This window comes from Elephas maximus, chromosome 16 (genome assembly GCF_024166365.1).
Source record: "Elephas maximus indicus isolate mEleMax1 chromosome 16, mEleMax1 primary haplotype, whole genome shotgun sequence".
Taxonomy (NCBI): Eukaryota; Metazoa; Chordata; class Mammalia; order Proboscidea; family Elephantidae; genus Elephas; species Elephas maximus.
The window spans coordinates 53,642,221-53,660,308 of record NC_064834.1 but is presented as its reverse complement, the minus strand read 5'-3'; the positions used below and the strand labels follow the sequence as shown (position 1 = coordinate 53,660,308).

The 18,088-nt window shown below is 40.5% G+C and overlaps 1 protein-coding gene across 2 annotated transcripts in view; it reads left to right on the top strand.

Annotated features, from left to right (window-relative positions):
- The window catches only part of ARMH3 (armadillo like helical domain containing 3), a 219,401-nt gene that overhangs the window by 6,141 nt on the left and 195,172 nt on the right, over positions 1–18,088 (top strand). For both annotated transcript variants that reach the window (XM_049855289.1, XM_049855291.1), the window contains exons 2-4: positions 13,265–13,377; positions 15,718–15,774; positions 15,894–16,040. In XM_049855289.1, coding sequence (XP_049711246.1) covers positions 13,276–13,377; positions 15,718–15,774; positions 15,894–16,040 — 306 coding nt within the window. In that variant the 5' untranslated portion in view covers positions 13,265–13,275. The remainder of the gene's footprint in view (positions 1–13,264; positions 13,378–15,717; positions 15,775–15,893; positions 16,041–18,088) is intronic.

Below are 18,088 nucleotides of genomic sequence, written 5' to 3'. Positions count from 1 at the left end.
CTTGTACCTAGAGGAACTAGGAAACTTTTAGGAGAGTCAGGGCAGGAGAGGGGAGATTGTGGCCATCACGTTTCAGTTTCTGGCTTGATATAAACATGTTACCTTCTCTTGGGTATTGGCTTATGTCCAGGCAATGGCAATATTTGATTTAGGCACAAGTCCTGGGCAGATAGCTACATATGATTTTTATCTCTTTCACTAGGCATTCCATAATATACTATAGTCAGCAGTCTTGTAGCAATCTCCTCTCACAGATAGTCAGAGTGGCTAAGATCCCAAAGGAAAGGATGCCCACTGGTGAGTTAATTGTGAGAGAATGAGATGTGGATAGGTGAAGGTTGCTCCAGTGCCTTTTCTAGAGACTGCAGAAGTTTTAGTCATCCTCTTAATAATCTTCTTTTGTCCAGATGCTTCTTTCCTTTCAAATTCTGGTTTAAAGCTTAGGTGAGTAATTCTCAAACCTTAGTGAGCATGAGAATTACACGAGTTAGGGTTTTTCAACCTTTGCACCATTGACATTTTCAGGTAATTCTTTGTTGCAGGGAGAGAGAGGAGAAGCTGTCCTGTTCATTATAGGATTTTTAGCAGCATCCCTGACCTCTACCCACTAGATGCTAGTGCCGTACCGCCTCCTGTCCAAGCTGTGACAATCAAAAATGTCTCCAGACATTACAAGATGTCTCTGTGAGACAAAATTGCTCCGGTTGAGAACTACTGACCTAGGGTGATTGTTAAAAATGTAGGTCCCTAGTTATGGTTGGTAAAGTAGAGGGTCAGTGAAAATGAGGGAACCTCTCAGTGAACTGGGTTGACACAGTACCAACAATCATGAAGATAGCGCAGGACTGGGCAGCGTTTTGTTCTATTATACAAAAGGTCGTGAAGAGTCAGAACCAACTCAACTGCAACTAACAGCAACAACAAAAATCCTTATCTTGAAAAGTCTGGCTTAGTAGTTGGGTAAGTTGGCTTAAGAATGAGCATTTTCAGGAGGCAGGCATCCCAGGAGATTCTGAAATAGTTGATAAAGGCTGTGCTGTGGTAAATCCTATGTTCTCCTAAGCTGGGGGCTGTATAGCCTTGTACTTGACTAGCTCTCCATTTCATTTCATGTTTCTGTTTATTACCAAGTTTCAGTGCATTGACTGGGCTCAATTAAAATACAGTAGTATCAATTAAATCCTGTAGTGGATATCAGTGTTTTTTAACTTTTTTTTTTTAATACCATATTGGACACATATATCAACTTGCCTAGGTGCTCAGATTCTCCCCTTTTCCTCTCCAAGTTTTCTACCACTTCATCGATTTATATGTCCTTCTCTATTTCACTTTACCATTACCTGTATTTATATACATATGTATACATCAGACATTTATCTTTTACTATCTACCGTGGCACCTCTACCCACTGACCAACTAGAGTGATGAATCTCAGGGTAATCTGGACACACCGAAGTTTGTTCATTAAGGTTAGTGATTATATACTCTTTCCCCTTGCTCACCTGGAACTTCTTTCATAGTTTCTCTGCAGGTCCCCAGCTCTGTTTTTGGTGGTGTTTGTTGTGTGCCGTCGAGACGATTCCGACTCATAGCGACCCTGTAGGACAGAGTAGTATTGCCCCATAGGGTTTCCAAGGAGCGGCTATTTGAACTAGGTTACTCTTATTTCTGCTCATTCCTCTGCGTTTTGAAAGACAATATACCATAGTGGTTAAGAACAGTGAATTTAACATCAGGCTGTCTGGGTTTGAGTCCCTGCTCTGTCCCTTACACGGGGCGAGTTTTAAACCACTCTGTGCTTCAGTTTTCTTCACGTAAAGTTCCCGGGTCATAGGGTTGTTATAAGGATGAAATGAATTAATGTATGTAAAGTACATAGAACAGAACCTGGTACATGTTGTTGTTAGCTGCCATCAAGTCAGCCCCTGACTTATGGCTACCCCTTGTACAAGGGGATCAGACCATTGTGATCCGTAGAGTTTTCACTGGCTGATTTTTGGAAGTAAATCACCCAGTCTTTATTCCCAATCTGTATTTCTCTGCTGAAACCTGTGCAGCATCATAGAAACATGTAAGCCTCCACTGACAAATGGGTAATGACTGCTCTTGAGGTTCATTGGCTGGAAATCAAACCCTGGTCTCCTGTGAGAATTTTGCCATTGAACCACTACTGCCCCCTGCCTGGTACATAAACCCCATACCTTTGAGTTGATTCTGACTCTTAGCAACGCTATAGGACAGAACTGTAGTTTTTTTTTTTTTTTTGTAATAAAATTTTATTGTATTTTCAGTGAAGGTTTACACAGCAGTTTAGGTTTTCATTCAGCAATTTCTACACAAGTGATTCAGTGACATTGGTTACATTCTTCACAATGTGTGAACTTCTCATTATTTCCATCCTGGTTGTTTCATTTCATTGTACCCTTTCTTACTGTCTCCTTCTGGGTGCAGTTAAAAAAATAATTATTATTATTGTGCTTTAAGCGAAAGTTTATAGAGCAAATTAGTTTCTCATTCAACAATTTATATAAATTGTTTTGTGACATTGGTTGCAGTCTCTGTGATGTGTCAACACTCTCCCCTTCTCTATCCTGGGTTCCCTGTTTCCATTCATTCGGTTTTCCTGTCCCTTCCTGCCCTCTCATCTTTGCTTTTGAGCAACTGTTGCCCATTTTGGCCTCTCACTGGCCCTTGGCTTCTGCCCTGCTCGAGCAAGTGTTACAGAACTCTTTTTAGGTCCGCCAATAAGTGCCCTGTTCTTCCAGTAAGCCTCGACCCAAAGGAGCTCGGCTCTAGCTCCACCAAGTGTCCAGAGGTACCCTATTCCGCCAGCAAGCTACCTGCCCCAAGGCACTCAGCTTTCTCTCTGTGGGCTCCCAGCCCTCTGCGCTGTCTCCTGCTTATCTCCTGCCTCTGCTGCCACTGTTTCTCTGCCAGCCATTGCTTCTCACCATCTTCAGTGTTACAGTTCTCTCTGTCTCTCTCTCCTGGTTCCGGGAGTTTCTCAGTACAGGGACCCCGGGTCCAAAGGATATGCTCCATTCCTAGTTATCCTTTTTTGGTGGTGGTGAGATCCTCTCCTCCCTCCTCTGGGATGGCTCATTTTAAGCCTAGCAGGATGGCAAAACTGACCGTCCCTTCATTAGGGTTCTATAGACCTTATTTGCATGGTCCCACCTACACATGGGTGCTATGAACTTTATTTGCACTATTAGCAAACTATCCAGTCCCCTTGGTATGCTGTGATTACCTTATTTGTACAGTCCCACCCAGTCACTTGGATGGGAGTTACAAGACCATGATGAGAAAGACAATATAAAAGCCCAGACCACCCCCTGGCTTTTCTAACCATGGTTCTTTCATACTTGGAGGTTTACTTCCCCCTTGCAATCATTTTACCAGTCCAAAACAGCCATAAACAATTAGTGCTTCAATAGGGCAAAAGAGCCCTAGGGTGAGGTTACTCAGGTACCAGCCATTCAGTTCTGCTGCAGGTGTCCATCTGATCTGGTCAGGTTCTCTAAGAGTTATCTTGGCTCCACCCTTTCTGGTGTCTTTTAAAGTTTAACTGAGAGAATATTATTCCGTTGCTTTGAGCCTCCCGAGGTATCAGCATAGCAAAACTTTTAAGGGACTTTAGGTTCGGCTACTGTACACAGTCTACCCTTTCATAGTTGCAGTTTCTATAATCATAATTAATCCTATTAAGTCATTACTCACAGCTGAATCATATAATCCTATCAACATCTTCCCGCTCCCCCAGTTCCCTAGACCCAACCGGGAAAAAAGGAATCTGTTCAGTGGGGATCCTCCCTTGTCCCCCTCATTTTAAGTATAAGCACACCCATATAAGCATGTAAGCCAGCCACTTCATGCCTTTATCTCCCCCAGTTTTAGATAGCCAAAGTTTTAATTGCCCGTTGCTATCAAACCAGTGGAACCCTGGTGGCACAGTGGTTAAGAGGTCTGCTGCCAACCAAAAGATTCAGCAGTTTGAATCCACCAGCCGCTCCTTGGAAACTCTATGGGGCAGTTCTGTTCTCTCCTACAGGATTGCAATAAGTTGCAATCAACTTGACGGCAGTGGATTTGGTTTTGTTTATCAAACCAGTACTTCGAGGAGACAAGCATATTTGTCAGTCTTGAAGAATCTCCTGTTCTGGTTGGCACTTTGAACATCTGGATCTCTAAGCAAAATGCAATCCAGAGCAAGCCATCAGATTGCTGCAGTCTGCACCAGTTTGTGGTGTCAAACGTCTTTCTCTTCATTCAGTTGGGTTCTGATTAGCTCATCCCTACCCATCTAGGCTAGGTTACGATAGGTACCAGCTGTTGGCTTATACGCACCTCCTGGCTCTTCAGACCAGCCAGCCCCTTCTCTCTCTCTCTCTCATCCCCAGCCCCCTTGGGCTAGGTCAACCGGCTCTGCCTATAAACTCAGGAGTCTACACAACTCCCTGGACTTCTGAATGGCCAGCCCTTCCTCTTTCTCTCCATTACTAGCCACTGTGGGTTAGGTCAATGGGTGCCAATGGAACATGTCCAAACTCAGCCCCTCTCTTCATTGCTATACTTTCTGCACTTCTACTCGTGAATTGAACCAGATGGTCACCACAAGTGAATATACCAAGCCGTCTAATCACCGGCTCCCTTTAACTTCCAGTTCTGGAAGGGAATTCCTCTTGATGGGAACTGACTTTTCCTGCTTCACTGCATCTAAAGGCAGATTGCTTACTTGCTTGAAATTAAAAAAGCAAAAAGGTAATTTTTGTTTTTCTCTGCAGGTCCTTCCTTCAAATGCAAATTTTCTGTTCTCTCAGCAGGTCTGGGTAGGTCTGAATGTCTTTTCAAATGTAAAATTTCCTGACTCTCAAGGGTAGGGCTCAGGTATGTACAGGGTTACTGCTTTGAAATGAACAACCTGTGTTTCTTTGGGCAAATCTTAGTTCCCTTTTTAGCATATCCAATCAAGTATTGGCTGAAGTTGGAGTTACATGCTTTCTGTAACCTATAATACCCAGTATTTGTTTCTATCATACATTTAGGCTTGTTTTACAGTGCTAGGTGGGGAAAACATTCATTATTCATAGTACATTCAAATAATCCCAAACACATAACCCTTTTTTAAAACATTCCAGTTTCATCTTCTCCATTCCTTGGCTGTCTTTCCCTTCATATGTATATGGCCTTGGGCCTGTGGTTGGGTAGAACCAGAAGACCTTGGCCCCCTATCAGTCATCCTATTTAACTGGCCTGGATTTTGCCCCAAGCTATTCCAGAAAAGGCTTTTCTTCCCTCAGCTGCAGCATAATATTTCTTACTTTCCTTTTAGCCGTTACAGATAACAACCAAACTAACCATCTAAGAATCCAAAGTTTCACTTCCTACACCCCTTCATTCTTTCTCTTCCCTAAGTCCCATGCCCCCATGAGTCTGGAGCCATTACAGTGATCCCCACTTGTTACACCAGCTGTAAAAATGGCATGGCGGAGACATTTGACCGCCTCTGACTTCACGAGAAGGAAGGAGAGTCAAGATCAACAGCCCAGGGCTGACTGCTATGAGGCGGAGGTCAGACATGTGTCCTCTTTTCACCATCTTTACTAATTCTGACACCAACTGTCCCTCCGACAGCACTCTCTCCTTCTCTGCTGAGTTCGAGAATTCATTGCAATGGCCACACAGAACTCATAGACAACACTCATGATTTTGGGGTTTATTAGGGAAGTAACAGGTTACAACTCAGGTTCAGGAATGCTCAGGATACAGTTCTTCTATCAGGACAACCTCTTCTCAGCCATGCCCGCAGGCACACCTCTCACTGGCTCTTGGCCTCTGCCCTGCTTGAGCAAGTGTTACAAAGCTCTTTTAGCTCTGCCAATTAAGTGCCCTGCTCCACCAGTAAGCCTCAGCCCAAAGGCACTCAGCTCTAGCTCCATGGGTCGGCAAGCCTACTTCCACCAAGTGTCCAGAGGCACCCTACTTCTCCAGCAAGCTTCCTGCCCGTCTCCTGCCAGTTTCCTGCTGATCTCCTTGCTAGTCTCCTGATTCTGCTGCCACAGTTTCTCTGCCACCACTTCTTGCCATCTTTAGCGTTACCGCTTTCTCTCGGTCTCCTGGTTGCAGGAGCTTCTCAGCACAGAGATCTTGGCTCTAAAAGGATATGCTCCACTCCTAGTTTTTCTTTCTTGGTAGTGGTGAGATCTCCTCCTCCTGCCTCTGGGATGGCTGATTTTAAGCCTAGTGGGATGGCAAAACTGACCAGTCCCTTCATTAGGGTTCCATAGACCTTATCTGCACGGTCTCATCCCCACATGAGTGCCATGAACTTTATTTGCATTATTAGCAAGCTATCTAGTCCCGTAGGTGTGTCACAATTACCGTATTTGTATAGTCCCTCCCAGTCACTTCGGTCGGAGTTACAAGACCATGGGAAGAAAAGCCATATAAAATCGATCCATCATACCACACATGTTGAGGGAGTTCCCTTCTATTCCTAGTTTGGTGAGTGTTTTTATCATGAAAAGATGTTGGATTTTGTTAAATGCCTTTTCTGCATTAATTGAGATGATTGCGTGGTTCTTTTTCTTTGTTCTATTAACGTGGTGCGTTATATTGACAGATTTTCTTATGTTGAACCACTTTGCCTTGCTGGGAGAAATCCCACTTGGTCGTGGTGTATAATCCCTTTAATACGCTGTTAGATTTGGTTTGGTGTAATTTTGTTGAGAACGCTTGTATCTAGTATATTCATAAGGAATATTGATCTGTAGTTTTCTTGTGATGTCTTTATCTGTTTTTGGCATCAGGCTAATGCTCACCTCATTGAACGAATTAGTAAGTGTTACCTCCTATTCTGTTTTTTGGAAGAGTGTGAGAAGGATTGGTATTTCTTTAAATGTTTGGTTGAATTTGCTGGTGAAGCCATCTGGTCCTGAACTTTTCTATATTGGGAGGTTTTTTATTACTGATTCAATCTATTTCCTACAGGTTAAGATTTCCTATCACTTGTTGAGTCAATTTAGGTATTTATGTGTTTCTAGGAATTTTTCCATTTCATCTGGATTATCTAATTTGTTGGCGTACAGTTGTTCATCATATTCTCTTATAATCCTTTTTATTTCTATAGGGTTGGTAGTAATGTCCTCACTTTCATTTCTGGTTTTAATGATTTGTATGTTCTTTTTTTCCTTTAAAGTCTAGCTTAAAAATGTCTAGCTAAAGGGTTGTTGATTTTATTGATCTTCTCAAATAACCAACTATTGGTTTTGCACTAAAAACTTTTGTCTCTACGCATTTGGACATGTTTTTAAAATTGAGGAATAACTTACATAATGTGAAGTGTACAACTTGACTTTTTACATATGTACGTATTTGCATGAATTCCACTTAGGTCAAGATAGAGCATGTTTATAAAAAAGTACCCCAGAAAATGTCTTTGTGTTCCCTCTCATTTCCCCACTGAGGGTAATATTCTGACCTCCGTCACCAAAGATTAATTTTACGTTTTTTGAACTTCATAGAAATGGAATCATGCAGTTCGTACTCTTTTTTTTTTTTTTTGGACATTTTCTATTCAGCATTATCTATGAGATTTATCCAAGTTGCTTCATGTATCAATAATTTGTTCTTTTTCATTTCTGTGTGGTAGTCTATTTTATGAATATATCATAATTTATTTTTCCATTCTATTGCTGATCCATATTTATGCCTATTCCCAAGAAAGGTGATCCAACCGAATGTGGAAATTATAGAACAATGTCATTAATATCACACACAAGCAAAATTTTGCTGAAGATGATTCAAAAACGGCTGCAGGAGTATCTCAACAGGGAACTGCCAGAAATTCAGGCCGGTTTGAGAAGAGGACATGGAACCAGGGATATCATTGCTGATGTCAGATGGATCCTGGCTGAAAGCAGAAAATACCAGAAGGATGTTTACCTGTGTTTTATTGACCATGCAAAGGCATCCGACTGTGTGGATCATAACAAACTGTGGATAACATTGCGAAGAATGGGAATTCCAGAACACTTAGTTGTGCTCGTGAGGAACCTTTACATAGATCAGGAGACAGTTGTTTGGACAGAACAAGGGGATACTGATTGGTTTAAAGTCAGGAAAGGTGTGCGTCAAGGTTGTATTCTTTCACCATACCTATTTAATCTGTATGCTGAACAAATAATACGAGAAGCTGGACTATATGAAGAAGAACGGGGCATCAGGATTGGAGGAAAACTCATTAACAACCTGCGTTATGCAGATGACACAACCTTGCTTGGTGAAAGTGAAGAGGACTTGAAGCACTTACTGATGAAGATCAAAGACCACAGCCTTTAGTATGGACTGCACCTCAACATAAAGAAAACAATAATCCTCACAACTGGACCAATGAGCAACATCATGATAAACACAGAAAAGGTTGAAGTTGTCAAGGATTTCATTTTACTTGGATCCACAATCAACAGCCATGGAAGCAGCGGTCAAGAAATCAAAAGACGCATTGCATAGGGTAAATCTGCTGCAAAGGACCTCTTCAAAGTGTTGAAGAGCAAAGATGTCACCTCGAAGACTAAGGTGTGCCTGACCCAAGCCATGGTATTTTCAATTGCATCATATGCGTGTGAAAGCTGGACAATGAATAAGGAAGACTGAAGAAGAATTGATGCCTTTGAATTCTGGTGTTGGCGAAGAATATTGAATATACCATGGACTGCCAAAAGAATGAACAAATCTGTCTTGGAAGAAGTGCGGCCAGAATGCTCCTTAGAGGCAAGGATGGCGGGACTGCGTTTTACATACTTTGGACATGTTGTCAGGAGGGATCAGTCCCTGGAGAAGGACATCATGCTTGGCAGAGTACAGGGTCAGCGGAAAAGAGGAAGACCCTCAACAAGATGGATTGACACAGTGGCTGCAACAATGAGCTGAAACATAACGATTGTAAGGATGGCACAGGACCGGGCAGTGTTTCGTTCTGTTGTGCATAGGGTCGCTATGAGTTGGAACCGACTCAACGGCATCTAACAACAACAGTTGCTGATGGACATTTGAGTTCTTTATATATTAAACTCACACGCGTAATCACAAAACACCCACTTTAATAACTTTTATAAAATAATTTCAGAAAGAGAATGTTTATGCTGTAGTCTAGGCACATTGACTATTTCTTGAACATAACAAGTTTGTTCAAATCTTGGGGCCTTTGCACCTGCCATTACCTCTATCTGGAATACTTTCCCCAAGTTTTTCACATGGCTGATTCCTTCCTATTAGCCTGACCTCAGTCCAAGTATCACTTCTTCAGAGAGGCCTACTTTAACTTTCCAATCTAAAGTAGTCCACCTAGGCAATTTGTCTTCAAAGCACTTAGCAGTGTTTCAGTTTACCTTGTGTGGTCTGTCTCCCCTCCACTAGAATGGAAACTTGATGAGAGCAGGGATCTTCTTTGTCATGTTTACTGCCGCATCCTCAGTGCCTGACACATAAAAGGTGCTCAATAAATGCTTGTTGAATGAGTACCTGATCTGTGCACATTTTTTCTTTCTAGATTATGGGCATATTTGCTTTTATTCATTTTCCTTCTTTCCTCTTTCTTTTCGCTTCCCTCTCCTTTTCCTTTTCTTACGCATTGGTTCAAGTGTTTTAGGGTGTTTACCTCAGCACCTAGCTACAGCAGCATTTGGAGTCTGTCTCAACAGTGAAGAGAAAGTAATACGTGCCAACAGTCCATTACAAGTGTGAACCTAGAACCCCAGACCATTAAATTTGGAATCTTAAAGAGCGGTGTCCCATGTCATCTTTTACAGATGGGAAATTGAGGCCGATGGAGGAAAAAGTAACTTAAGATTATAGAACATATAAGCGCTTGGCCTAAAAGCCAAGACTTCTGATAGATTAACTGTGTTAACTTTCTGGAAATTAAAGTGAATTTCTGTTAAATCAGTTTTGCTGATACTGGAGTTGGCATGAAGTGTGCGCCAGAGGACAGTAAAATGAATGAATAACCAACTAGCTAAGTGTAGCTAGCATTTCTTGCATTTTAGATGTTGGAAGAGCTTGGTTTTAGGTTTTAAAATCTTGACATTTGGTCACTTCATCCTGCAAGGATGTGAAGTGATGGGCATTTAAGAAGTGTGTGGCTGGATTGCTTTAAGATGTACATCTTGAAAATTGTATGACTTGAGTCTTCCAGAGAGAAGTTGTGGTGCAGGTCATGGGGCCAGCAGTCCCTGAGGTTTAGGAATAAAAGGTTTCATTGATATGCTGTCTATTGGGGTAGGGGGAGGGTGTTTGAAGCCGTTTGTAAGTTTGGTGGTCGGTGAAATTAGTATTAAAGAGCCTGATTCTTTTTTATGCTCTGCCTGTGTCTTATTTCTGAGAAACTATGTTAAAGCCTAAACTGACATTTCTGTGGGATTACTGTGCCTTTGCTGTGATTGCTTCTTTGCCAGAAGAATTTAAAAGCCTGGATCAACAGAGGTCATAGCCTAGTCACAGAATGATTTTTTCCCTCTGCGGTGTCTCATAGCGTTTTCTTTGTACCTTTATTTCTTGTGATTTGCCTTGTGTTATGGGTTATTATGTGTCTGTCTCTGCCAGTAGACTGTGATTTCCTAGAGGATCGGGTCTGGATTTTCCTCTGTGTAACCCTCTCATGCCTCGACTAGTGCTTGACAGTATTTGGATGCTTCTTATATATTTGTGGTATTTCAGTGATGTTGAGGGAGATGGTAGATGATATGTCTAATCCAGTTCCCTTGTTTTGCTTACGTGTAAAGTGAGAAGCACAATGACTTAGTGTCATGTAGTTGGTTGGGAGACCTGTGTGCCAGTCTCAGTTCTGCTGGCCTATCTTTCCATTATGCCTTGCAGCTCCAGCTGGTGCTGGTTCTCTGAACAACGGGGAAGGGATGTTAAAGAGGAGAAAAGCTCTGGGAGAATATAAACAGATTACACTCACATTATTGTATGCTAGAATTAACTGCTCGTCAGTCAAGTATTATACTTTTACATTTAGAAGCACAGGTTAATTTCTGGGACCCAAAGAAAAACTTCTGTAAGAATTCTACACTTCTCCACCTCCATTACCCCAGAAAAACCCTTGCTTGCTCTAGACCTTGCGGTAGAACATGTCAGGCAGTTTGGGTAGCAAATTCCAGTTGCCTGTGAGGATGACAGAGAGTAATGTGTTGAGGCCCTTGGCTGAATTTCCTCGTGCTCCAAAAGGAAGGAGAGTGATGAAAAGAATTTAATTTCTTAGGAAATTTGGTACTTTGGATTGGAATTGTTTTTCCCCCTCTCCTGTTCCTTTTTGCTTATTAGAAAGTACTGATTCTGAAGTAGGGAAAGTGAGCTTATTAGATTTTGGGTGGGCATTGATTAGCTGTAACCCACTTATAAATCCTCAGAGGGGGATGTTTGTAAACATGTGCATTTCACACCTGGCAACTGGAGATTCCCACTAATCAACTGGTTGAAGCTGGGCACATGCAAGATCTATATCCACTAAGCTTAGAATTGCATTGCTTTTGATTTATTTTAATAGAATCTTCTTGATTTCCAATTTATTTTTCCCGGATAAGGACATCTACCTCTTTACTACCTATTTAAAAGACACAGGACTATTTTGAACTGAGGCTGTATTTCATGCTTTAAGGCAAAGCCATGATCAATATAGTGTAAATTGCCCAAAAGTGTTTTCTCTTTTTTGTTGTTGTTATTTTTTCTTTTAGTTTTCTCTGGACCATAATTGAATTTGAGGACTTAGTGAGGCTGTGATAGAAATAGGTCTTATTATAATTTTAGGTCAAACCTGGGATTTTTCACTATTTTTTTTTTTTTTTCCTTATTTCAGAAATCACTCAGCGAACAGCATACACTGGGCATTTTCCATGAGCCAATATTTATAGAAATAGTGTAAGATATAATCCCTTCCTTAAAAAACTAAACCCATAGCTGTTGAGTTGATTCTGACTCATAGCGACCCTATAGGATAAAGCAGAACTGCCCCATAGGGTTTCCGAGGAGCAGCGAGTGGATTTGAACTGCTGACCTTTTGGTTGGCAGCCTGAGCTCTTAATCACTGCACCACCAGGGCTCCAGTCCCTTCCTAGATATGCTTAATATCTAGTTGTGTTTTGATATATGTTTGAAGGTGAATCTCTTTTTTGGATGATGTATTAGAGGAAGACAATGCCTGAGGTATAATTTTTTGTGCTTTTGGGTATATCTCTGCTTTCAATAAGATTTTGATTTGAAAGATAGTATATATTTTCTAAAAGTCATTGAACAAAATTAGCTTTGTTGCTTTGGATTTATCTGTAAGTAAAACCAGCCACCTCTTCCCCTCCACGCCCAATAGTTGTCTTTGGATGAGATTAAGTTTCACAGCTACAGCCTAGGATTTAAGAAAAGAGAGAGAGCCTTTGTCAATAATATAAAGAACCTGGGAGGTAAGGGAATCTGGTAAACTCACAGTGGAGACCCATGGGATTTTGAGTTTTCACTTGAAAAATTTTTTGAGAATTTCTTGAAGCAGGATGGGAAAATTTGGGCATGATTCATGGAACTGCTTTTATATAGAATTGAAAAATACATTGAAATTTGATCTACAGTAGGGTTACACATATATACAATTACATTTGAAAGGAATATGTTATTCGGTTATTTTGAAATCACATTTAATTTTTGGCCTTTTAACTGCTATTTTCTGCCCTGGGTCTCTTTCCAGAGGAATTTCTGAAGACAGTCAAGTGCAGTGTGATTTATGAGGCAGTGAAGGCCAAGTACTTCGCAGTGATGTGGACCCACTTACTTTGGGGAAATCAATGGAGCACATCAGTCTGCAGCACACTTCCTGCCTTAATGGTCCTAAGCTAGATCAATACTTGAAATTTAACTTTTCCATCAGTCTGTGGGCAGTGTATGTTTTGCAGCCTTCCTTCCATCAACCTCAAATATATGGCCAAACATTATAGATGGAGCTAGTTACATTTTCCTGCTTTGCTTTGGATCTGCTTTAAGCCTTGTCCACTGGCATGTTTTAAGGATGTAAAATGTGTTGTGCTGTAGGCCAAGTAATGATTTAAACCCAGGCATTACCCGGTGGAGGGCAAGGGTTGGACAGATGCACAAGATCCATAGCATGATTGTTTATCATTTCTTCTTCCTGAAATATTTCCCATTCAGAGGAATTTCAATAGACTGTCCATCCAGCATCTTGGAAGGCATTCTGGCACTGACTGTGGCTTTCTTTTCACAGATTGTGTAACCATGGCACAGGTAGAGAAACGGGGTGGCTTGCTCCGGAAATCTTCAGCCTCCAAAAAACCACTGAAGGAAAAAGTGGTGCTGATGTATGATGAGATCTTCATGGTAAGGCCTGGAGCCCTGTCATTCTGTACAGCTGTTTCTTGACTCCTTAGTTTTTTGTTCCAAAATGTGAAATAACTTCACCCCTGCCTGCCACCTTCATGTTCTTTAGAGGGGGAGAGAGTGAGGCTGAGAGTGAGCTCTCTCATGGTAGGGATTATAATCGTGTGTTAATGAATATAGATTATTGTCATATTGTTCTTACAGTTTGTTGCCGTGAGCTGGGTATAACAATTGAAAGGAGAGAAGAAGGCAGGGGAAGCTTCTTCTCTAAGTATCCTTAAGGCAGACTTGTATTCCTTATGATCTGGCTTAAGGATGCTTCTGTCTTAGATATTCCATGAAGATCCTTTTGGCCCTAAAATTCTGTGATTCAGATATTTTTAAAAGATGTGTTATTATTTTCCATCTGAAATTGTTGGTAGTCAGAGCAATTGCTTACCCTGTCGTATTCTCCAACTATGTGGCATAACTGAGGAATTATTAGCAATTTTATTGGAGTTTTATCTGGGTCTTCAGAACTGCTGATTGATCGTGGTCCAATCCTGTGCTGTAAAATATGAAAGTTAGGGTTATTACGTACCCTTCAAGGATACTTGCCTTCTGAAATTCTGGTTTTAAGTAGGACATGTAAAACAGAATAATACTTACAAGAAGAGTTACCATATATTACATTCCTACTATGTTTCTGGCACTATTCTAAATGAACCACTACATACATTAGGTCTAATTTTGATGGGAACTCTGCAGAGGTACTGCTACTGTCCTCATTTTACAGATGAGGAACCGGGATCACAGATGGAAGGTGATGGAGCCTTGATTTGAACCCAAGCGTCTGACTTCAAAGTTCTTACTCTTTCAACTTTGTCACATGGCTCAGAATAAGTAATGTGATCAAATAAAACATTTAACTATTGACAAGCCTTAGAGAATTAACTCTACAGGTGAACTAGCAGATTTTGACAGAATTTAATACAGAATTTCCCAGCTTAGTATCAGTGGTATACAGAGAAAGTGAGTAGGTACTAGGATCTTATTAGGGCTCTTTCTGTGTTAAGCAAGCTTGGTATACATACAACTCCTGCTTGAGTGAGCTTTTGTTATAGAAAGTGCCAACTCCATGAGTTCCCTGAGTCTCATATGTAGAGAACAAAATGACATAGCAAGTGTGAGTGTCAAAATATGACCCTTCTGGGGGGCAGGACTTGAGAGAAAGGGATAGAACTCAATAATTGAAGACCTTATAAGAAGGTCAGAAGTGATGCGTCTGTATAGTAATGCTCCTGTATGCCACCCTCAATTAAAGATTCTTAGTACATTATTTTCTTATTAGATAAGGCGGTCTTAATTAATGAAGACATTAGTTCTTGTTAGTAATTGAAAAAGGTCAACTCAAGGTAAGGTGATGGTGGGCCGTTGATCTACTGATTTTATATCATTAACCTTCCCATGAAGTATGGATTCTCTTTTCTTATTTCACCCGTTAACCAGAAACTTCTGACTTCCTAAAATTTCTATTTGAAAATTATTGCTAAGAAATTTTGGATCCTGGTAGCATAATTTTGCTCATCATTTGGACCAATTTGAATTAAGAAAAGAGCATATAAAGGTTCAGTATAGAGGACTAAACATAAAAAAACCCAAACCTGTTGCCATCAGGTTGATTCTGACTCATAACGACCCTATAGGACAGAGTAGAACTGCCCCATAGAGTTTCCAGGAAGCAGCTGGTGGATTCGAACTGCCAACCTTTTGATTAGCAGCCTGAACGCTTAACCACTATGCCACCAGGGCTCCAAATACATATAGGAGGACAAATAGAAATAGTCAACACAGGATGTTATAAAAACCATTGCTGTAGTACTTAGGTGACCTGGGTTTTGGCTCCTGCACTTGGGCACATCACTTAACTTTGTGGACCCTCTTTCCTAAAAGGGGGTTGATAATAATATCCATCTTACGTGGCTCACCAGGCCACTGTATTTAATGTATTTAAAAGGTCTTTGAAAATTGAACACCATAAAAACGCAAGGGGGGGCATGTCACAATGGGACTAACTTATTTAGTTGTTTAGGTTCACTGCTTGCTAGAAGAGAAAAGTTTGAGGGTAATTCCTTGAACCATTATGTAATTTTTGGTTCAGGGAATATGTATTCATGCATAGTGTCTTCTGTTTGAAAAAAAGACTTGTTTTCTTTCCCCCTAAGGCAGTTTAGAATGACTAGGCATTTTCGAAGTTAATTTTGAAAGGTAAGATCAACTATATAATGACCCTCCTAAATGTACATTTAATGCTTTCGGTGATAGCTAGGGTTGTTAAACTTGATTATCTTCTGATTTCAGACAGAGGACCCCAGTAAATGCAGTCCTCGGTTTTGGGAGGAGCTCTTCCTCATGAAGGTAAGACTTGGTGGCATCTGTGGATTTTCCTGGTAACTGATATTCTTCTCCTATAACTTCTCATGTGTTCTGGGTACTACACTAAAAATGCACTAACGCCTTTGTTGTTTCCTTGGCAGGTGAATTTAGAGTACTTAGAAGGCAAGTTGGAATCTCTTGATGGTGAGGAGTTAATGAAGATCAAAGACAATATTAATTGCTTATTTCAACACTGCATCCAGGCTCTGGGAGAGGAGCATCCAATTCGAGTTGTCAATGCATTGCAGGTACAAGTCTGGGAGACTGGGGAAGTCTTGTTTAACAGGAGAAAGGAATTGTAACAGAATGTGTTGGAGCCTGAGGAAATTAGAATTGCCCTTAGATAGGAGGTTTCCTTCTTTTCTGGCCTACCCCCTCCCCTCCCTCCCTCCCTTTTCTCATTCCTCTCTCCCTCCACTTTCTTTTCTTTTTTCTTTCTTTCTTCACTCTTGCATCAAATATTTAATGCCATGTGTTTTTAGCCATTGACTTGGTTTAAACAAATTGATGCTTATAGTAGTAATCTTGTCTGTTTATATAATTTGACCTAACACCAAGGTAGATTGTTTGACAGAATTCTTCCTCTTACTTGAGGAAAGGAAGATATAGAGAGAAAAACTAAGGCAAAGGTGCTTAGTCTACAGCAAAATCCTGAAGAGATTCTTAGTACAGTATTTTCTCACTAGATTAGGAGTTCTTAATCTGAGGTTTCGGGGAGTCCTTGTGCATATGTATGATATTTTATGTGCATACGTATGATATTTTATGTGCATATGACCATTTTTTTCTGGAGAGAGGGCTTTTGTCAGATTCTGAAAAGGGTTTTTAACTCAAAAACCACTAAGAATCACTGTTCTTAGTGGTAAGTGGTATGACCATGAGTAAGATTCATTCAGCAACTATTTCTTGAATGTGCCAAGCATTGAGCTAGGTGGTGGGAATATGTATATTAACGACTTTGATAGTTTCATTTAGTACTTTATTTCTAGGGAATAGAACAATGTCTGGCGTATAGTTGGCATTCTGGAAGTAAATTATTGTTGAATAAATGTTGAATAAAGCTTCTAGAGTTTATAGTCTAATGGGTTCAGTATAGCCCATGTTGTACTTTGGGCAGTTATTGACAAGTTTAAAATATGAAGAATCCATGGCAGATAAAGGATTTTATTGGAATTTTTGTTAGATTGGGTTTAGGTTTCTAATTTAATGGTTAAGCAAATTGCTTTGTGAGCCTCAGTTTTCTCACCTATAGAATGGGAATAATATTTACCTCTTGAGTTGATGTCCCAGAAAGATGGACCAGGTTTATCCTGTGGCTTTGTTAACCTTTCACGCAGTAAGTTCCACATTGTGAGCATCGCAGTGGTAGGGACTGGATGAAAGTTGGAAATTGTACTTCCAGTAATTGCAGTGGCCTCCTGTGGGGGCAGGAAATGTAAAATGTTGTTAGTTCAGTGGAAATGAATTGACTTGAAGCCACTCACTTGGGCCCCCCAAAATATATTACATTATTATTACGTAAAAAATATAGTATATTATTCTGATATTATAAATGTCTTTACAGTTAACACTTTTCGAGCCTTAACAAAGTTCCTGGAAGTGTGTTCAGGGGCTGTTTGAAACTGTTCAAGTGCTTTACTGCATTAACTCACATAATCCTCATAGTGTCCCTATGAGTTGGTTTCTATTATTTGTCCTTCTCACTTTATAGATGAGAAAACTAAGGTATTACAAGTTTACTGATTGGACTTACATAAGTGAAAGAACATACCTTGCTTGTGGATAGGAAGACTTAACACTATAAAAATGTCTATTCTACCAAAAGCGATCTATACATTTAATGCAATTCCAATCCAAATCCCAACAACATTCTTTAATGAGATGGAGAAACAAATCACCAACTTCATATGGAAGGGAAAGAGGCCCCGGATAAAGAAGGCATTACTGAAAAAGAAGAACGAAGTGGGAGGCCTTACTTTACCTGATTTGAGAACCTATTGTACCGCCACAGTAGTCAAAACAGACTGGTACTGGTACAACAACAGATACATGGACCAATGGAACAGAATTGAGAATACAGACATAAATCCATCCACATGTGAGCAGTTGATATTTGACAAAGGCCCCAAAACAGTTAAGTGGGGAAAAGACTGTCTTTTTAACAAATGGTGCTAGCATAACTGGATATCCATCTGCAAAAAAATGAAACAAGACCCATACCTCACTCCATGCACAAAAACAAACTCAAAATGGATCAAAGACCTAAATATAAAATCCAAAACGATAAAGACCATGG